Consider the following 21,792-nt stretch of genomic DNA (forward strand, 5'->3'; position numbering starts at 1 on the left):
AAACACACCCCACAGAGCCCCAGGACAGCAACCCAATTAGACCCAACCAAATCATGACAAAACAAAAAGATAATTACTTGACACATTGGAAAGAATTAACAAAAAACTAGAATGCTATTCAAAGCAAATTAATTTGTATTTGTCACATACACAGCAGATATGTAAACATTATTAAAGTGACAGCGATCCATGTATTAAAGTGACAGTGATCCATTTATTAAAGTGACAGAGTTACATTTATTAAAGTGACAGTGTTACATTTATTAAAGTGACAGTGTTCCATTTATTAAAGTGACAGTGTTCCATTTATTAAAGTGACAGTGATCCATTTATTAAAGTGACAGTGTTCCATTTATTAAAGTGGTGATTTCAGGTCTGTATGTTGGCTGCAGCCTCGCAATGTTAGTGATGGCTGTTTAACAGTCTGATGGCCTTCAGATAGAAGCTGTTTTTCAGTCTCTCGGTCTCTGCTTTGATGCACCTGTACTGACCTCGCCTTCTGGATGATAGCGGAGTGAACAGGCAATGGCTCGGGGGGTTGATGTCCTTGATGAGGTGGTCCTGGAGGGCAGGTAGTTTGCCCCCGGTAATGCGTTGTGCAGACCTCACTACCATCTGGAGAGCCTTACAGTTGTGGGCGGAGCAGTTGCCGTACCAGGCGGTGATACAGCCTGACAGGATGCTCTCAATTCTGCATCTGTTAAAGTTGGTCAGGGTTTTGGGTGACAAGCCAAATTTCTTCAGCCTCCTGAGGTTGCTGCACCTTCTTCATCACACTCCGAGGGCCCTCACCTCCCTGTAGGCCGTCTCGTCGTTGTTGGTAATCAGGCCCACTACTGTTGTGTCTTCTGCAAACTTGATGATTGAGTTGGAGGTGTGCATGGCCACGCAGTCATGGGTGAACAGGGAGTACAGGAGAGGGCTGAGCACACACCCTTGTGGGGCCCCAGTGTTGAGGATCAGCAGGGTGGAGATGTTGTTTCCTACCTTCACCACATGGGGGGCGGCCCGTCAGAAAGTCCAGGACCCAATTACACAGGGCGGGGTCGAGACCCAGGGCCTCCAGTTTGATCATGAGCTTGGAGGGTACTATGGTGTTGAATGCTGAGCTCTATTCCTCTTGTCTAGATGGGACAGAGCAGTTGGGGCGGTATGCAAACTGAAGTGGATCTAGGTCTTTTAGCTCAGTTACCTTTTCTTGGGTACAGGAACAATGGTGGTCCTCTTGAAGCATGCCAGCTGGTCTGCTCATGCTCTGAGGACGTGGCTAGGGATTTATTTATTTTTATTTTACCTTTATTTAACCAGGCAAGTCAACACACAGAGGGTGAAACAAGTGTGGGAGAAAGAATTGTCTGTTACTATTGATGAAGAGATGTGGGAGGACATTTGGAGATATGCAAAAACAATATCTATACGTAATTGTACTAGAGCAATCCAATTAAGAATAATACACAGATTGCATATATCCCCAAATCGCAGACATGCTTTTAGCCCCACCTCCTCTTCCCCTCAGTGTCTTAAATGTAAAACTGATACAGGCACCCTAACACATTGTTTATGGTCATGTACCAAAATACAAAGATACTGGTCTGGTGTTCTGCAAGAAATTGAAAAGATCCTAGGGGGTCGATCTAGAATTGGACCCAGTTTCTTTACTGTTAGGTCTCCCTAGTAGGCAGGTTACTTCTGTGGGTAAAAGGAGGCTTTACAACATCCTTACCTTCGCAGCGAGGAAAAACATCCTTTTACAGTGGATTAGTGATAAGGTTCCTTCTATTAAAGATTGGCATAAGATACTATTTGAATGGGTGCCTCTGGAATATCTGACATGTACATTGCATTCTAAAACAGACCAGTTCTACAAAGTATGGGAACCTTATCTAAATTACCTAGAACCAGAGGTATCAGCTATTATGCTGCAAGGATTCTCGTAGAATGACGGGGATGTATGTATTTCAGAACTACACTGTACGTTCCATGTGTGGAACCTAACCTCTTGGTTTAAACTGAGCTTTTTTGTTTAATTTCTGTTTGTAAGTTTGTTTAAAATGTATGTATTGAGAGACGCAATGATGGTGATGGGGTGAGAGAAGCTTTCTGTGTGCTTTGTCTCTGTTGTTGTATCTCTAAATATGGGTGAAAATTGTAAAATTCCAATAAAAATACTGTTAAAAAAAAAAACAAAAAAAAAAACAGGCAAGTCAGTTAAGAACAAATTCTTATTTTCAATGACGGCCTAGGAACAGTGGGTTAACTGCCTGTTCAGGGGCAGAACGACAGATTTGTACCTTGTCAGCTCGGGGGATTGAACTTGCAACCTTCCGGTTACTAGTCCAACGCTCTAACCACTAGACTACCCTGCCGCCTCTACACTCTAACCACTAGGCTACTCTGCCGCCTCTACACTCTAACCACTAGGCTACCCTGCCGCCTCTACACTCTAACCACTAGGCTACTCTGCCGCCTCTACACTCTAACCACTAGGCTACCCTGCCGCCTCTACACTCTAACCACTAGGCTACCCTGCCACCTCTACACTCTAACCACTAGGCTACCCTGCCACCTCTACACTCTAACCACTAGACTACCCTGCCACCTCTACACTCTAACCTTGCGAGGGTTAACACGTTTAAATGTTTTACTCACGTTGGCCACAGAGACGGGGGGGGGGGGGGGCAGTTCTTGTTAGGTGACCTAAACTGGGATATGCTTAACACCCCGGCAGTCCTACAATCTAAGCTAGATGCCCTCAATCTCACTCAAATCATCAAGGAACCCACCAGGTACAACCCTAACTCTGTAAACAAGGGCACCCTCATTGACGTCATCCTGACCAACTGGCCCTCCAAATACACCTCCGCTGTCTACAACCAGGATCTCAGCGATCACTGCCTCATTGCCTGTATCCGCTACGGAGCCGCAGTCAAACGACCACCCCTCATCACTGTCAAACGCTCCCTAAAACACTTCTGTGAGCAGGCCTTTCTAATCGACCTGGCCCGGGTATCCTGGAAGGACATTGACCTCATCCCGTCAGTTGAGGATGCCTGGTCTTTCTTTAAAAGTAACTTCCTCACCATTTTAGATAAGCATGCTCCGTTCAAAAAATGCAGAACTAAGAACAGATATAGCCCCTGGTTCACTCCAGACCTGACTGCCCTCGACCAGCACAAAAACATCCTGTGGCGGACTGCACTAACATCGAATAGTCCCCGCGATATGCAACTGTTCAGGGAAGTCAGGAACCAATACACACAGTCAGTCAGGAAAGCTAAAGCCAACTTCTTCAGGCAGAAGTTTGCATCCTGTAGCTCCAACTCCAAAAAGTTCTGGCACACTGTGAAGTCCATGGAGAACAAGAGCACCTCCTCCCAGCTGCCCACTGCACTGAGGCTAGGTAACACGGTCACCACCGATAAATCCATGATTATCGAAAACTTCAACAAGCATTTCTCAACGGCTGGCCATGCCTTCCGCCTGGCTACTCCAACCTCGGCCAACAGCTCCCCCCCCCCCCGCAGCTACTCGCCCAAGCCTCTCCAGGTTCTCCTTTACCCAAATCCAGATAGCAGATGTTCTGAAAGAGCTGCAAAACCTGGACCCGTACAAATCAGCTGGGCTTGACAATCTGGACCCTCTATTCCTGAAACTATCCGCCGCCATTGTCGCAACCCCTATTACCAGCCTGTTCAACCTCTCTTTCATATCGTCTGAGATCCCCAAGGATTGGAAAGCTGCCGCAGTCATCCCCCTCTTCAAAGGGGGCGACACCCTGGACCCAAACTGTTACAGACCTATATCCATCCTGCCCTGCCTATCTAAGGTCTTCGAAAGCCAAGTCAACAAACAGGTCACTGACCATCTTGAATCCCACCGTACCTTCTCCGCTGTGCAATCTCGTTTCCGAGCCGGTCACGGGTGTACTTCAGCCACGCTCAAGGTACTAAACGATATCATAACCGCCATCGATAAAAGACAGTACTGTGCAGCCGTCTTCATAGACCTTGCCAAGGCTTTCGACTCTGTCAATCACCGTATTCTTATCGGCAGACTCAGTAGCCTCAGTTTTTCGGATGACTGCCTTGCCTGGTTCACCAATTACTTTGCAGACAGAGTTCAGTGTGTCAAATCGGAGGGCATGCTGTCCGGTCCTCTGGCAGTCTCTATGGGGGTGCCACAGGGTTCAATTCTCGGGCCGACTCTTTTCTCTGTATATATCAATGATGTTTCTCATGCTGCGGGCGATTCCCTGATCCACCTCTACGCAGACGACACCATTCTATATACTTCCGGCCCGTCCTTGGACACTGTGCTATCTAACCTCCAAACGAGCTTCAATGCCATACAGCACTCCTTCCGTGGCCTCCAACTGCTCTTAAACGCTAGTAAAACCAAATGCATGCTTTTCAACCGTTCGCTGCCTGCACCCGCACGCCTGACCAGCATCACCACCCTGGATGGTTCCGACCTTGAATATGTGGACATCTATAAGTACCTAGGTGTCTGGCTAGACTCTAAACTCTCCTTCCAGACCCATATCAAACATCTCCAATCGAAAATCAAATCAAGAGTCGGCTTTCTATTCCGCAACAAAGCCTCCTTCACTCACGCCGCCAAACTTACCCTAGTAAAACTGACAATCCTACCGATCCTCGACTTCGGCGATGTCATCTACAAAATTGCTTCCAACACTCTACTCAGCAAACTGGATGCAGTTTATCACAGTGCCATCCGTTTTGTCACTAAAGCACCTTATACCACCCACCACTGCGACTTGTATGCTCTAGTCGGCTGGCCCTCGCTACATATTCGTCGCCAGACCCACTGGCTCCAGGTCATCTACAAGTCCATGCTAGGTAAAGCTCCGCCTTATCTCAGTTCACTGGTTACGATGGCAACACCCATCCGTAGCACGCGCTCCAGCAGGTGTATCTCACTGATCATCCCTAAAGCCAACACCTCATTTGGCCGCCTTTCGTTCCAGTTCTCTGCTGCCTGTGACTGGAACGAATTGCAAAAATCGCTGAAGTTGGAGACTTTTATCTCCCTCACCAACTTCAAACATCTGCTATCTGAGCAGCTAACCGATCGCTGCAGCTGTACATAGTCTATTGGTAAATAGCCCACCCATTTTCACCTACCTCATCCCCATACTGTTTTTATTTATTTATTTTTCTGCTCTTTTGCACACCAATATCTCTACCTGTACATAACCATCTGATCATTTATCACTCCAGTGTTAATCTGCATAATTGTAATTATTTGCCTACCTTCTCATGCCTTTTGCACACAATGTATATATAGACTCCCCTTTTTTCTACTGTGTTATTGACTTGTTAATTGTTTACTCCATGTGTAACTCTGTGTTGTCTGTTCACACTGCTATGCCTTATCTTGGCCAGGTCGCAGTTGCAAATGAGAACTTGTTCTCAACTAGCCTACCTGGTTAAATAAAGGTGAAATAAAAAAAAAAATTAAAAAAAATTGTTAGCGGCTGTAAACGAGAGTACACAGTGGCAGAATACCTGACCACTGTGACTGACCCAAACTTAAGGAAAGCTTTGACTATGTACAGACTCAGTGAGCATAGCCTTGCTATTGAGAAAGGCCGCCGTAGGCAGACATGGCTCTCAAGAGAAGACAGGCTATGTACTCACTGCCCACAAAATGAAGTGGAAACTGAGAAACTGAGCTGCACTTCCTAACCTCCTGCCCAATGTATGACCATATTAGAGAGACATATTTCCCTCAGATTACACAGATCCACAAAGAATTAGAAAACAAATCCAATTTTGATAAACTCCCATATCTACTGGGTGAAATTCCACAGTGTGACATCACAGCAGCAAGATTTGTGACCTGTTGCCACGAGAAAAGGTCAACCAGTGAAGAACAAACACCATTGTAAATACAACCCATATTTATGCTGATTTATTTTACCTTTTGTACATTAACTATTTGCACATCATTACAACACTGTATATATATATATATAATATGACATTTGTAATGTCTTTACTGTTTTGAAACCTCTGTATGTGTAATGTTTACTGTTAATTTTTGTTGTTTTTCACTTTATATTTTCACTTTGTATGTTGTCTACCTCACTTGCTTTGGCAATGTTAACACGTTTCCCATGTCAATAAAGAGCAATGTTAACACATGTTTCCCATGTCAATAAAGCCCTTGAATTGAATTGAATTGAAATTGATAGAGAGAGACAGAGAAAGAGGGACAGAGAGAACGAGAGACAGAGAGAGAGACAGAGACAGAGACAGAGAGGTTGGCCAATGTCTCGTTTCGCTCGGAGTGCAACCAGCCAGGCAGGCCCAGGGACACTAATATCTAATATAGACACCAGCATCGTGTTTGTGCCATTTGTGTCAAGCCCGGAGAGAGCTTCCTGTCACTAAAAGCACATCTGTCCTTCTCAGTGTCTAAACAAATGGCAGCAGATAGCAGGCTAATAGAATGTTGATGGAGTTTGATGGTGTGTGTGTGTGTGTGTGTGTGTGTGTGTGTGTGTGCGCGCGTGCGTGCGTGCGTGCGTGAGTGTGTGTGTGTGTGTGTGTGTGTGCTTGCGTGTGTGAGACGGTGGGGCTGACAGCATCTGAGCTAAACAGCCCATCTCCTTTCATGTGATGTGATATGTGTGTGTGGGGGGGGGGGGGGGACAAACGGAATTACACCCTCAGCTAATCACTGTGGCACTATAAATAGACAAATGTAATTACAGCTAGCTAGCTCTTTAGCGCCACAGCTCTGATGATATGGCGATGAGAGGTGGAGACAGGCAAACAGACTGGAGTGTGTGTGTGTGTGTGTGTGTGTGTGTGTGTGTGTGTGTGTGTGTGTGTGCGCGCGTGTGTGTGTGTGTGTGTGTGTGTGTGTGTGTGTGTGTGTGTGTGTGTGTGTGTGTGTGTGTGTGTGTGTGTGTGTGTGTGTGTGACGACTGGCGACGGGCTGGATGGAATTACACATCATTACATGTCTGGTCTGTGTCTCTCTGTCAGAACGCTGGGTCACAAAAAGCCAATAGATTGTCTTTAGATTTTGGCTCACCTGTGATCAAACTAAGATTCAACGGGGGACTCACACTTCAACCGGGCAGTCCCGTTCCTGTAGCTTTTTATTGAAGAGAAATTGTTGGAAAGATGAGCGGGGAGATTTATTATGTATTTTATTTATTTAACTTTTTTTTTTTTTAACTAAAGCAAGTCAGTTAAAAACCAATTCTTATTTTACAATGACGGCCTTTTATATGATGCATCATAGGTATTATAATACTAATGCAGCCTATTCAGGCTAAACCCTCCTCTAACCTGGACGCCACCCTGTAGGACTCCCGATCACGGCTGGTTCTGATACAGCCTGACCAGGTCGTGGGAGGCGGAGGTAGTGGGAGGTAGTGGAAGATAGTGGGGGGGGGGGGGGGGGGGGGGGTAGTGGGGGGGTGGGGAGTGGGGGGGAGAGAGTGGGGGGGAGGGGTAGTGGGGGGGGGGAGTGGGAAGTAGTGGGAGGTGGAGGTTGTGGGAAGTAGTGGGAGGTGGAGGTAGTGGAAGATAGTGGGGGGGGATAGTGGGGGGGGGATAGTGGGGGGGTGGGGAGTGGGGGGGAGAGAGTGGGGGGGTGGGGAGTGGGGGGGTGGGGAGTGGGGGGGGAGATAGTGGGGGGGAAGAGTGGGGGGGAAGAGTGGGGGGGGATAGTGGGGGAGGAAGTGGGAAGTAGTGGGAGGTGGAGGTAGAGGGAAGTAGTGGGAGGTGGAGGTAGTGGAAGATAGTGGGGGGGGATAGTGGGGGGGTGGGGAGTGGGGGGGAGAGAGTGGGTGGGAGATAGTGGGGGGGAAGAGTGGGGGGGATAGGGAAGTTGTGGGAGGTGGAGGTAGTGAAAGATAGTGGGGGGGGAGATAGTGGGGGGGTGGGGAGTGGGGGGGAGAGAGTGGGGGGGAGATAGTGGGGGGGGGAGAGTGGGGGGGAAGAGTGGGGGGGAAGAGTGGGGGGGGATAGTGGGGGGGGAAGTGGGAAGTAGTGGGAGGTGGAGGTAGTGGGAAGTAGTGGGAGGTGGAGGTAGTGGAAGATAGTGGGGGGGGGATAGTGGAGGGGTGGGGAGTGGGGGGGAGAGAGTGGGTGGGAGATAGTGGGGGGGAGATAGTGGGGGCGGAAGAGTGGGGGTGAGTGGGGGGGGTTAGTGGGGTGGAGATAATAGGAGTCAAACTGACAGATTCGATCTGACTCAGGAATAGAGTGGCAATAATGTTCCCTCTAAAAAATGTTTTTAAGTCTGCTGAGTGCAAACTTGAACGCTGTGAAAATTCTGTTGATCTTCCAGCATGCGTTTACTGTGAACACTGAGGCTGTACCTGCTTTAAGTTAGTTTTACTGTGAACACTGGGGCTGTACCTGCTTTAAGTTACAGTTGTACTGTGAACACTGAGGCTCTACCTGATTTAAGTTAGTTTTACTGTGAACACTGAGTCTGTACCTGCTTTAAGTTACAGTTTTACTGTGAACACTGAGGCTCTACCTGCTTTAAGTTACAGTTTTACTGTGAACACTGAGGCTCTACCTGCTTTAAGTTACAGTTTTACTGTGAACACTGAGGCTGTACCTGCTTTAAGTTACAGTTTTACTGTGAACACTGAGGCTGTACCTGCTTTAAGTTACAGTTTTACTGTGAACACTGAGGCTGTACCCGCTTTAAGTTACAGTTTTACTGTGAACACTGAGGCTCTACCTGCTTTAAGTTAGTTTTACTGTGAACACTGGGGCTGTACCTGCTTTAAGTTAGTTTTACTGTGAACACTGGGGGTGTACCTGCTTTAAGTTACAGTTGTACTGTGAACACTGAGGCTGTACCTGCTTTAAGTTACAGTTTTACTGTGAACACTGAGGCTGTACCCGCTTTAAGTTAGTTTTACTGTGAACACTGAGGCTGTACCTGCTTTAAGTTAGTTTTACTGTGAACACTGGGGCTGTACCTGCTTTAAGTTAGTTTTACTGTGAACACTGGGGGTGTACCTGCTTTAAGTTACAGTTGTACTGTGAACACTGAGGCTCTACCTGATTTAAGTTAGTTTTACTGTGAACACTGAGGCTGTACCTGCTTTAAGTTAGTTTTACTGTGAACACTGAGGCTGTACCTGCTTTAAGTTAGTTTTACTGTGAACACTGGGGCTGTACCTGCTTTAAGTTACAGTTGTACTGTGAACACTGAGGCTCTACCTGATTTAAGTTAGTTTTACTGTGAACACTGAGGCTGTACCTGCTTTAAGTTACAGTTTTACTGTGAACACTGAGGCTGTACCTGCTTTAAGTTAGTTTTACTGTGAACACTGGGGCTGTACCTGCTTTAAGTTACAGTTGTACTGTGAACACTGAGGCTCTACCTGATTTAAGTTAGTTTTACTGTGAACACTGAGGCTGTACCTGCTTTAAGTTACAGTTTTACTGTGAACACTGAGGCTGTACCTGCTTTAAGTTACAGTTTTACTGTGAACACTGAGGCTGTACCCGCTTTAAGTTAGTTTTACTGTGAACACTGAGGCTGTACCTGCTTTAAGTTAGTTTTACTGTGAACACTGAGGCTGTACCTGCTTTAAGTTAGTTTTACTGTGAACACTGGGGCTGTACCTGCTTTAAGTTACAGTTTTACTGTGAACACTGAGGCTCTACCTGCTTTAAGTTACAGTTTTACTGTGAACACTGAGGCTCTACCTGCTTTAAGTTACAGTTTTACTGTGAACACTGAGGCTGTACCTGCTTTAAGTTACATTTTTAGTGTGAACACTGAGGCTGTACCTGCTTTAAGTTACAGTTTTACTGTGAACACTGAGGCTGTACCCGCTTTAAGTTAGTTTTACTGTGAACACTGAGGCTGTACCTGCTTTAAGTTACAGTTTTACTGTGAACACTGAGGCTGTACCCGCTTTAAGTTAGTTTTACTGTGAACACTGAGGCTGTACCTGCTTTAAGTTACAGTTTTACTGTGAACACTGAGGCTGTACCCGCTTTAAGTTACAGTTTTACTGTGAACACTCATTCCGTGTTCAACAACATTATTTAACATGATTTTTGAATAACTACCTCATCTCTCTACCTCACACATACAATTATTTGTACTGTAAGTGCCTTAATTCTGACAGACCCACGGAAGAGTAGCTGCTGCCTTGGCAGGAACTAATGGGGATCCTTAAAACACCCCAGGAAGAGTTGCTGCCTCCTTGGCAGGAACTAATGGGGATCCATAATAAACCCCAGGAAGAGTAGCTGCTGCCTTGGCAGGAACTAATGGGGATCCATAATAAACCCCAGGAAGAGTAGCTGCTGCCTTGGCAGGAACTAATGGGGATCCATAATAAACCACAGGAATAGAAGCTGCTGCCTTGGCAGGAACTAATGGGGATCCATAATAAACCCCAGGAAGAGTAGCTTCTGCCTTGGGAGGAACTAATGGGGATCCATAATAAACCCCAGGAAGAGTAGCTGCTGCCTTGGCAGGAACTAATGGGGATCCATAATAAACCCCAGGAAGAGTAGCTGCTGCCTTGGCAGGAACTAATGGGGATCCATAGTAGCCCCCAGGAAGAGTAGCTGCTGCCTTGGCAGAAACTAATGGGGATCCATAATAAACCCCAGGAAGAGTAGCTGCTGCCTTGACAGGAACTAATGGGGATCCATAATAACCCCCAGGAAGAGTAGCTGCTGCCTTGACAGGAACTAATGGGGATCCATAATAACCCCCAGGAAGCGTAGCTGCTGCCTTGGCAGGAACTGGATCCATAATAACCCCCAGGAAGAGTAGCTGCTGCCTTGGCAGGAACTGGATCCATAATAAACCCCAGTAAGACTAGCTGCTGCCTTGGCAGGAACTAATGGGGATCCATAATAAACCCCAGGAAGAGTAGCTTCTGCCTTGGGAGGAACTAATGGGGATCCATAATAAACCCCAGGAAGAGTAGCTGCTGCCTTGGCAGGAACTAATGGGGATCCATAATAAACCCCAGGAAGAGTAGCTGCTGCCTTGGCAGGAACTAATGGGGATCCATAGTAGCCCCCAGGAAGAGTAGCTGCTGCCTTGGCAGAAACTAATGGGGATCCATAATAAACCCCAGGAAGAGTAGCTGCTGCCTTGACAGGAACTAATGGGGATCCATAATAACCCCCAGGAAGAGTAGCTGCTGCCTTGACAGGAACTAATGGGGATCCATAATAACCCCCAGGAAGCGTAGCTGCTGCCTTGGCAGGAACTGGATCCATAATAACCCCCAGGAAGAGTAGCTGCTGCCTTGGCAGGAACTGGATCCATAATAAACCCCAGTAAGACTAGCTGCTGCCTTGGCAGGAACTAATGGGGATCCTTAATAAACCCCAGGAAGAGTAGCTGCTGCCTTGGCAGGAACTAATGGGGATTCATAATAAACCCCAGGAAGTGTAGCTTCTGTCTTGGTAGGAACTAATGGGGATCCATAATAAACCCCAGGAAAAGTAGCTGCTGCCTTGGGAGGAACTAATGGGGATCTATAATAAACCCCAGGAAGAGTAGTTGCTGCCTTGGGAGGAACTTATGGGGATCCACAATAAACCCCAGGAAGAGTAGCTGCTGCCTTGGCAGGAACTAATGGGGATCCATAATAAACCCCAGGAAGAGTAGCTGCTGTCTTGACAGGATCTAATGGGGATCCATAATAAACCCCAGGAAGAGTAGCTGCTGCCTTGGCAGGAACTAATGGGGATCCATAATAAACCACAGGAAGAGTAGTTGCTGCCTTGGGAGGAACTAATGGGGAACCATAATAAACCTTAGGAAGAGTAGCTGCTGCCTTGGCAGGAACTAATGGGGATCCATAATAAACCCCAGGAAGAGTAGCTGCTGCCTTGGCAGGAACTAATGGGGATCCATAATAAACCCCAGGAAGAGTAGCTGCTGCCTTGGCAGGAACTAATGGGGATCCATAATAAACCACAGGAAGAGTAGCTGCTGCCTTGGCAGGAACTAATATAGATCCATAATAAACCCCAGGAAGAGTAGCTGCTGCCTTGACAGGAACTAATGGGGATCCATAATAAACCACAGGAAGAGTAGCTGCTGCCTTGGCAGGAACTAATATAGATCCATAATAAACCCCAGGAAGAGTAGCTGCTGCCTTGACAGGAACTAATGGGGATCCATAATAAACCACAGGAAGAGTAGCTGCTGCCTTGACAGGAACTAATATAGATCCATAATAAACCCCAGGAAGAGTAGCTGCTGTCTTGGTAGGAACTAATGGGGGTCCATAATAAACCACAGGAAGAGTAGCTGCTGCCGTGGCAGGATCTAACGGTGATACATAATAAACACACATACAATTTTCAAGCACAGATTCTACTACAAAGATCAGGGAGATTTTTCAATGCCTCGCAAAGAAGGGCACCGATTAGTAGATTTTGCCGGAGAGGAAGGAAACTGATCAGGGATTCCACCATGACGCCAAAGGTGATTTTAAAGAAGTTTAATGGCTGTGATAGGAGACAACTGAGGATGGATCAACAACATTGTAGTTACTCCACAATACTAACCTAAAGGACAGAGTGAAAAGGAAGCCTGTACAGAATACAAATATTCCAAAACATGCATCCTGTTTGCAACAAGGCACTACAGTAATACTGCAAAAAATGTGGCAAAGAAATGAACTATGTCCTGAATAGAGTTATGTTTGGGACAAATCCAACACATCACTGAGTACCACTCTCCAAATTTTCAAGCATAGTGGTGGCTGCATCATGTTATGGCTGTGCTTGTAATCATTAAGGACTGGGGAGTTTTTCAGGATAAAAAAAAGAAACGGAATACAGCTATAAGCACATTGCTGCTCGCACCCTCCCGCCCGCCTAGCATCACTACTCTGGACGATTCTGACCTAGAATAAGTGGACAACTACAAATACCTAGGTGTCTGGTTAGACTGTAAACTCTCCTTCCAGACTCACATTAAGTATCTCCAATCCAAAATTTAATCTAGAATCGGCATTCTATTTCACAACAAATCATCCTTCACTCATGCTGCTAAACATACCCTCGTAAAACTGACTATCCTACCGATCCTTGACTTTGGCGATGTCATTTACAAAATAGCCTCCAACACTCTACTCAACAAATTGGATGTAGTCTATAACAGTGCCATCCGTTTTGTCATCAAAGCCCCATATACTACCCACCACTGCGACCTGTATGCTATCGTTGGCTGGCCCTCGCTACATATTCGTCGCCAAACCCACTGGCTCCAGGTCATCTATAAGTATTTGCTAGGTAAAGCCCCAGCTTATCTCAGCTCACTGGTCACCATAGTAGCACCCACCCGTAGCACGCAGTCCAGCAGGTATATTTCACTGGTCATCCCCAAAGCCAACACCTCTTTTGGCCGCATTTCCTTCCAGTTCTCTGCTGTCAATGACTGGAACGAACTGCAAAAATCACTGAAGCTGGAGACTCATATCTCCCTCACTAACTTTAAGCATCAGCTGTCAGAGCAGCTTACCGATCACTGCACCTGTACATAGCTCATCTGTAAATAGCCCACCCAAATACCTCATCCCCATATTGTTATTTACAGTGCCTTGCGAAAGTATTCGGCCCCCTTGAACTTTGCGACCTTTTGCCACATTTCAGGCTTCAAACATAAAGATATAAAACTGTATTTTTTTTGTGAAGAATCAACAACAAGTGGGACACAATCATGAAGTGGAACGACATTTATTGGATATTTCAAACTTTTTTAACAAATCAAAAACTGAAAAATTGGGCGTGCAAAATTATTCAGCCCCCTTAAGTTAATACTTTGTAGTGCCACCTTTTGCTGCGATTACAGCTGTAAGTCGCTTGGAGTATGTCTCTATCAGTTTTGCACATCGAGAGACTGACATTTTTTTCCATTCCTCCTTGCAAAACAGCTCGAGCTCAGTGAGGTTGGATGGAGAGCATTTGTGAAAAGCAGTTTTCAGTTCTTTCCACAGATTCTCGATTGGATTCAGGTCTGGACTTTGACTTGGCCATTCTAACACCTGGATATGTTTATTTTTGAACCATTCCATTGTAGATTTTGCTTTATGTTTCGGATCATTGTCTTGTTGGAAGACAAATCTCCGTCCCAGTCTCAGGTCTTTTGCAGACTCCATCAGGTTTTCTTCCAGAATGGTCCTGTATTTGGCTACATCCATCTTCCCATCAATTTTAACCATCTTCCCTGTCCCTGCTGAAGAAAAGCAGGCCCAAACCATGATGCTGCCACCACCATGTTTGACAGTGGGGATGGTGTGTTGCTTTTACGCCAAACATAACGTTTTGCATTGTTGCCAAAAAGTTCAATTTTGGTTTCATCTGACCAGAGCACCTTCTTCCACATGTTTGGTGTGTCTCCCAGGTGGCTTGTGGCAAACTTTAAACGACACTTTTTATGGATATCTTTAAGAAATGGCTTTCTTCTTGCCACTCTTCCATAAAGGCCAGATTTGTGCAATATACGACTGATTGTTGTCATATGGACAGAGTCTCCCACCTCAGCTGTAGATCTCTGCAGTTCATCCAGAGTGATCATGGGCCTCTTGGCTGCATCCCTGATGCATCTCTTGGCTGCATCAGTCTTCTCCTTGTATGAGCTGAAAGTTTAGAGGGACGGCCAGGTCTTGGTAGATTTGCAGTGGTCTGATACTCCTTCCATTTCAATATTATCGCTTGCACAGTGCAATCCTTTGGATGTTTAAAGCTTGGGAAATCTTTTTGTATCCAAATCCGGCTTTAAACTTCTTCACAACAGTATCTCGGACCTGCCTGGTGTGTTCCTTGTTCTTCATGATGCTCTCTGCGCTTTTAACGGACCTCTGAGACTATCACAGTGCAGGTGCATTTATACGGAGACTTGATTATACACAGGTGGATTGTATTTATCATCGTTAGTCATTTAGGTCAACATTGGATCATTCAGAGATCCTCACTGAACTTCTGGAGAGAGTTTGCTGCACTGAAAGTAAAGGGGCTGAATAATTTTGCACGCACAATTTTTCAGTTTTTGATTTGTTAAAAAAGTTTGAAATATCCAATAAATGTCGTTCCACTTCATGATTGTGTCCCACTTGTTGTTGATTCTTCACAAAAAATACAGTTTTATATCTTTATGTTTGAAGCCTGAAATGTGGCAAAAGGTCGCAAAGTTCAAGGGGGCCGAATACTTTCGCAAGGCACTGTACATTTTTGCTCTATTGCACCCCAGTATCTCTACTTGCACATCATCATCTGCACATCTATCACTCCAGTGTTAATGCTAAATTGTAATTACTTTGCCACTATGGCCTATTTATTGCCTTACCTCCCTAATCTTACTACATTTGCACACACTGTATATAGATTTTTCTATTGTGTTATTGACTGTACGTTTGTTTATCCCACTTGTAACTCTTGTTTTTATCACACTGCTTTGCTTTATCTTGGCTGGATTGCCTGCCTGGTTAAAGGGGGGGGGTTACGACCTTTCAGCAGGACAATACCCTAAAACAAAAGGCCAAATCTACACTGGGGTTTCTAACCAAGAAGACAGTTAATGTTCCTGATCTACACTGGGGTTTCTAACCAAGAAGAGAGTGAATGTTCCTGATCTACACTGGGGTTTCTAACCAAGAAGAGAGTGAATGTTCCTGATCTACACTGGGGTTTCTAACCAAGAAGAGAGTGAATGTTCCTGATCTACACTGGGGTTTCTAACCAAGAAGAGAGTGAATGTTCCTGATCTACACTGGGGTTTCTAACCAAGAAGAGAGTTAATGTTCCTGATCTACACTGGGGTTTCTAACCAAGAAGACAGTTAATGTTCCTGATCTACACTGGGGTTTCTAACCAAGAAGACAGTGAATGTTCCTGATCTACACTGGGGTTTCTAACCAAGAAGACAGTGAATGTTCCTGATCTACACTGGGGTTTCTAACCAAGAAGACTGTTCATGTTCCTGATCTACACTGGGGTTTATAACCAAGAAGACTGTTCATGTTCCTGATCTACACTGGGGTTTCTAACCAAGAAGACAGTTAATGTTCCTGATCTACACTGGGGTTTCTAACCAAGAAGACTGTTCATGTTCCTGATCTACACTGGGGTTTCTAACCAAGAAGACAGTGAATGTTCCTGATCTACACTGGGGTTTCTAACCAAGAAGACAGTTAATGTTCCTGATCTACACTGGGGTTTATAACCAAGAAGACAGTGAATGTTCCTGATCTACACTGGGGTTTCTAACCAAGAAGACTGTTCATGTTCCTGATCTACACTGGGGTTTCTAACCAAGAAGAGAGTGAATGTTCCTGATCTACACTGGGGTTTCTAACCAAGAAGAGAGTGAATGTTCCTGATCTACACTGGGGTTTATAACCAAGAAGACTGTTCATGTTCCTGATCTACACTGGGGTTTCTAACCAAGAAGACTGTTCATGTTCCTGATCTACACTGGGGTTTATAACCAAGAAGACTGTTCATGTTCCTGATCAACACTGGGGTTTCTAACCAAGAAGACAGTGAATGTTCCTGATCTACACTGGGGTTTCTAACCAAGAAGACAGTGAATGTTCCTGATCTACACTGGGGTTTCTAACCAAGAAGACAGTGAATGTTCCTGATCTACACTGGGGTTTCTAACCAAGAAGACTGTTCATGTTCCTGATCTACACTGGGGTTTCTAACCAAGAAGACTGTGAATGTTCCTGATCTACACTGGGGTTTCTAACCAAGAAGACTGTTCATGTTCCTGATCTACACTGGAGTTTCTAACCAAGAAGACTGTTCATGTTCCTGATCTACACTGGGGTTTCTAACCAAGAAGAGAGTGAATGTTCCTGAGTGGCAGAGCTACAGTTTTGACTTAAATCTACTTGGAAATCTATAGCAAGACCTGAAAATGGTTGTCTAGCAATGATCAACAACCAATTTGACAGAGGTTGAAGAATTTTGAAAATAATAATGGGCAAATGTTGCACCATCCAGGTTTGGAAAGGTCTTAGACACTTACCTCCTTTTCCCCCCCAATTTCGTGATATCCACTTGACCCGGAAGCCAGCGACACCAGTGTGTCAGAGGAAACACCGTTCAACTGACGACCGGAGTCAGCCTGCTGGTGCCCGGCCCACCACAAGGAGTCGCTAGAGCACGATGAGCCAAGTAAAGCCCCCCTAACCCTCCCCTAACCCGGATGACGCTGGGCTAATTGTGGACCGCCCTATGGGACACCAGGTCACAACCGGCTGTGACACAGCCTGAGATCGAACCGGATCTGTAGTGATGCTTCAAGCACTGAGAAACAGTGCCTTAGACGGCTTTGCCAATTGGCGTCAACTTGGAGGCCGTGAAAGGTTATTCTACAAAGTATTGACTCCGGAGTGTGAATACTTAAGTAAATGAGGTATGAGATAATTCATTTGCAAACATTTCTAAAATCATGTTTTCACACATGGGGTATGTGTGTAGATGGGTGAGAAATGGTTTTATTTAATCCATGTTGAATTCAGGCTGTAACACAAGTCAAATGTTGAATAAGTGAAGAGGTTTGAATAATTTCTGAAGGCAGTGTAACTTAACATATTCAAGCCTCGAAATACAACACTGCACCTTTAAGACATAAATCTTTACCTGGCTTTTCAAAGATGGCTAGAAATATAGCTACGTTTTGTGCTCTGTAGGAGGTGATCACTACCCCATTGTTGACCTGAAATTAGTTATAACTGATCTAATAAGTCACTATATAGCAAAGAATACAAACAAATGTGCACAATTGGCTAAATGCGGCACTAGCTTTGATCCTACGCGGACTGGCATTTCTTCTACGCGGGCTGGTATCTCTTCTACGCGGACTGGCATCTCTATGCGGGCTGGTATCTCTTCTACGCGGACTGGTATCTCTTCTACGCGGACTGGTATCTCTTCTACGCGGACTGGTATTTATTCTATGCCAACTGGTATCTCTTCTACGCGGACTGGTATTTCTTCTATGCCAACTGGTATCTCTTCTATGCGGGCTGGTATCTCTACGCGGGCTGGTATCTCTTCTACGCGGGCTGGTATCTCTTCTACGCAGACTGGTATCTCTTCTACGCAGACTGGTATCTCTTCTACGCGGACTGGTAATTCTTCTACGCGGGCTGGTATCTCTTCTACGCGAACTGGTATCTCTACTACGCGAACTGGTATCTCTTCTACGCGGGCTGGTATCTCTTCTACGCATCTCTTCTACAAGGGGGGGTATCTCTTCTACGCGAACTGGTATCTCTTCTACACGGGCTGGTATCTCTTCTAAGCGGGCTGGTATTTCTTTCTACAAGGGGGGGTATCTCTTCTACGCGGGGGGGGGATTTCTTCTACATGGGGGTATTTCTTCTACGTGGGGGGGGGGGGGGGGGGTATTTCTTCTGCCCGGCAGCCCTAGGGAGCTGGACCACACAGAGACGTATTTCAACCAGGAGGGAATGTGAAAAGCTTAATTAAAAATGTACAACACGTTTTAGCATCATTACCATCCTGGAGATTGTCATCCAGGGAGAAGAAAAAAAACGTGTAAAATAGAGTCTTAGATGGGACCTACCATAAAATAGAGTCTTAGATGGGACCTACCATACAGTCTTACAGCTTGGATAGAATAGAACAGGCTGTTTCTTACCGGTGATCTGACACCCGTAGAGCTCCAAGCGCAGGGCGATGCCTGTCTTCCAGGTCTGGGGTCTGACGCGTACGAAGCGGGCCAGAACAGGCAGGGGGATCCGGTTTAGAACCACCTCGGTCGAGTCTGTGTTGGCATGGAACACCTGGGCACAGGAGAGAGACAGGGTCAATGAGACAGGTCCCGCTGGAAATTTTTTTTTTTTCATTCTGATGTCCCCATTTTTTTCACTTAAATGTGAAAAGTGTGTGTGTGAGTGTGTGTGTGTGTGTGTGTGTGTGTGTGTATGTGTGTGAGCTGATTGAGTTGCAGTCACCCTGAACCCCCAGTGTACTACACCAGAGCTAGGTCCAGTTTTTATTGTATCGGATTAAAATGCATAGAAACAGAAGAAATAGAACGGGACTCCATCAATGATTCTATTTCTATGCATTTAAATCACAGCTCATATACCATATGTCCATCTCTTCCACCCAGAACTAGAAGCGTGAGCCTTTGTCAGTTCTGTCTCGGGGGTTCAGGCCGGGGGGAAAGAGGAGAACGGGAGAGGAGGAGGAGTGGAGGGAATGTCCTACTCCACTGAACACAGACAAAAGCAACATGGCCCTCACTAGGATCCAATGACACCGGGGCCAGCTGGCAGTCTGTGGTGGCCTGTGTGTACCATACTATATACAGGGTCAGTTAATACCATACTATATACAGGGTCAGTTAATACCATATTATATACAGGGTCAGTTAATACCATACTATATACAGGGTCAGTTAATACCATACTATATACAGGGTCTGGAGTGATGGAGGTATATATGTATAGGGGGAAGGGTGACTAGGCATCAGGATATATAATAAACAGAGTAGTAGCAGCGTAACTGATGATTTTATGTGAGTGTGTGTGTGTGTAGAGTCAGTATAAATGTGTGTGTGAGTGTGTTGTGTGTGTGTGTTGGGGTATCAGTGTGTGTGTAAAATAGTGTCAACTCAGATAGTCTGTGTAGCCATTCTGTTCATCTGTCTTGCGGATAGAAGCCATTAGGAGCCTGTTGGTGCCAGACTTGATGCTCCGGTACCGCCTGCCATCAGGAATCAGAGAGGATAGTCTATGTCTTGGGGATAGAAGCCGTTAGGAGCCTGTTGGTGCCAGACTTTATGCTCCGGTACCGCCTGCCACCAGGAATCAGAGAGGATAGTCTATGTCTTGGGAATAGAAGCCGTTAGGAGCCTGTTGGTGTCAGACTTGATGCTCTGGCCCAGGTTACCGTGCGGAAGCAGAGAGGATAGTCTATGTCTTGGGTGGTTGGAGTCTTTAACCATTTTCCACACTTCCTTTCACACCGCCCGATATAGAGGTCCTGGATGGCCGGGATCTCAGCCCCAGTGATGTACCGGGCTGGCCGAACCACCCTCTGATATAGAGGTCCTGGATGGCATTGAGCTCAGTCCCAGTGATGTACCGGGCTGGCCGAACCACCGTCTGATATAGAGGTCCTGGATGGCATGGATCTCAGTCCCAGTGATGTACCGGGCTGGCCGCACCACCCTCTGATATAGAGGTCCTGGATGGCATGGAGCTCAGTCCCAGTGATGTACCGGGCTGGCCGAACCACCCTCTGAAATAGAGGTTCTGGATGGCATGGAGCTCAGTCCCAGTGATGTACCAGGCTGGCCGCACCACCGTCTGATATAGAGGTCCTGGATGGCCGGGATCTCAGTCCCAGTGATGTACCGGGCTGGCCGAACCACCCTCTGATATAGAGGTCCTAGATGGCATGGAGCTCAGTCCCAGTGATGTACCAGGCTGGCCGCACCACCTTCTGATATAGAGGTCCTGGATGGCCGGGATCTCAGTCCCAGTGATGTACCGGGCTGGCCGAACCACCCTCTGATATAGAGGTTCTGGATGGCATGGAGCTCAGTCCCAGTGATGTACCGGGCTGGCCGCACCACCCTCTGTAGCGCCATGCGATTGAAGGCAATGCTGTTGCCATAACCAGCAGTTATGCAGCCAGTCAAGATGCTCTCAATGGTGCAGCTGTAGAACTTTTTGAGGATTTAAGGACCCGTGCCAAACCTTTTCAACCTCCTGAGAGAAGAGGCACCAACTTCTTCACGACTGTGCGCGTGTGTTGATGATGGTCCTGGAGTCATGCGTAGCCACGCAGTCATGGGCGAACAGGGAGTACAAGAGGGGACTAAGCACGCACCCCTGTGGGGCCCCGTGTTGAGGGTCAGTGTGGTGGAGGTGATGAGCCTACCCTCACCACCTGGGGGCGGCCCGTCAGGATGTCCAGGATCCAGTTGCCAGGGAGGGGTTCAGACCCAGGGTCCTAAGCTTGGTGATGAATTTAGAGGGAACGATGGAGTTGAACGCGCGTGTGTCTGTAGTCAATTAACAGCATTCTCACGTAGTTATTCCTCTTGTCTAGATGGGTGAGGGCACTATGGTGTTGAACGCTGAGCTGTAGTCAATTAACAGCATTCTCACGTAGTTATTCCTCTTTTCTAGATGGGTGAGGGCACTATGGTGTTGAACGCTGAGCTGTAGTCAATGAACAGCATTCTCATGTAGTTATTCCTCTTATCTAGATGGGTGAGGGCAGTGTGGAGACCAACTGACATCTTCTTTTTGTCGGTTGGTTCGGTATGCAAATCGGAGTGGGTTCAGGGTGTCTGGGATGATGGAGTTGATGTGAGCCCTAACCAGCCTCTCAAAGCACTTCCTGATTACAGATGTGAGTCATATCGGGCGGTAGTCACTGTGGCATGAAGGGACATGAATGATGTTGGTCATTTTAAAACATATGGGGATTACAGACTGGGATAAGGAGAGGGTGAAAATTACTGTGAATATGTCGGCCAGCTCTTCTGCACATGCTCTGAGAAAGCGTCCTGAAATACTGTCGGGGCTCCACGGCCTTGTGGGTGTTGACCTCATTAAAGACCTTACTCACGTCGGCTTCAGACAGCGAGATCTCCCCCAATCCTCTGGGTCGGTGACGGCCCTCACACGATGTTGTTGATGTGAAAGCATAAAATGAGTTTGTCTGGTAGAGAGTCATTGTTGGTCAGATCACGGTTGGGTCTTCCTCTGTAATCCATAATCGCCAGAACCTGTGTAATATG

The 21,792-nt window shown here is 46.4% G+C and overlaps 1 protein-coding gene across 1 annotated transcript in view; it reads right to left on the reverse strand.

Annotated features, from left to right (window-relative positions):
- The window catches only part of LOC110504940 (neuropilin-2-like), a gene marked incomplete at its 5' end in the record, with an annotated part of 288,221 nt that overhangs the window by 172,745 nt on the left and 93,684 nt on the right, over nt 1–21,792 (reverse strand). Inside the window, one exon of the mRNA XM_036965260.1 lies at nt 18,670–18,814. Within this exon, the coding sequence (XP_036821155.1) occupies nt 18,670–18,814 (145 nt within the window). The remainder of the gene's footprint in view (nt 1–18,669; nt 18,815–21,792) is intronic.

Source organism: Oncorhynchus mykiss, chromosome 3, assembly GCF_013265735.2.
Source record: "Oncorhynchus mykiss isolate Arlee chromosome 3, USDA_OmykA_1.1, whole genome shotgun sequence".
NCBI lineage: Eukaryota > Metazoa > Chordata > Actinopteri > Salmoniformes > Salmonidae > Oncorhynchus > Oncorhynchus mykiss.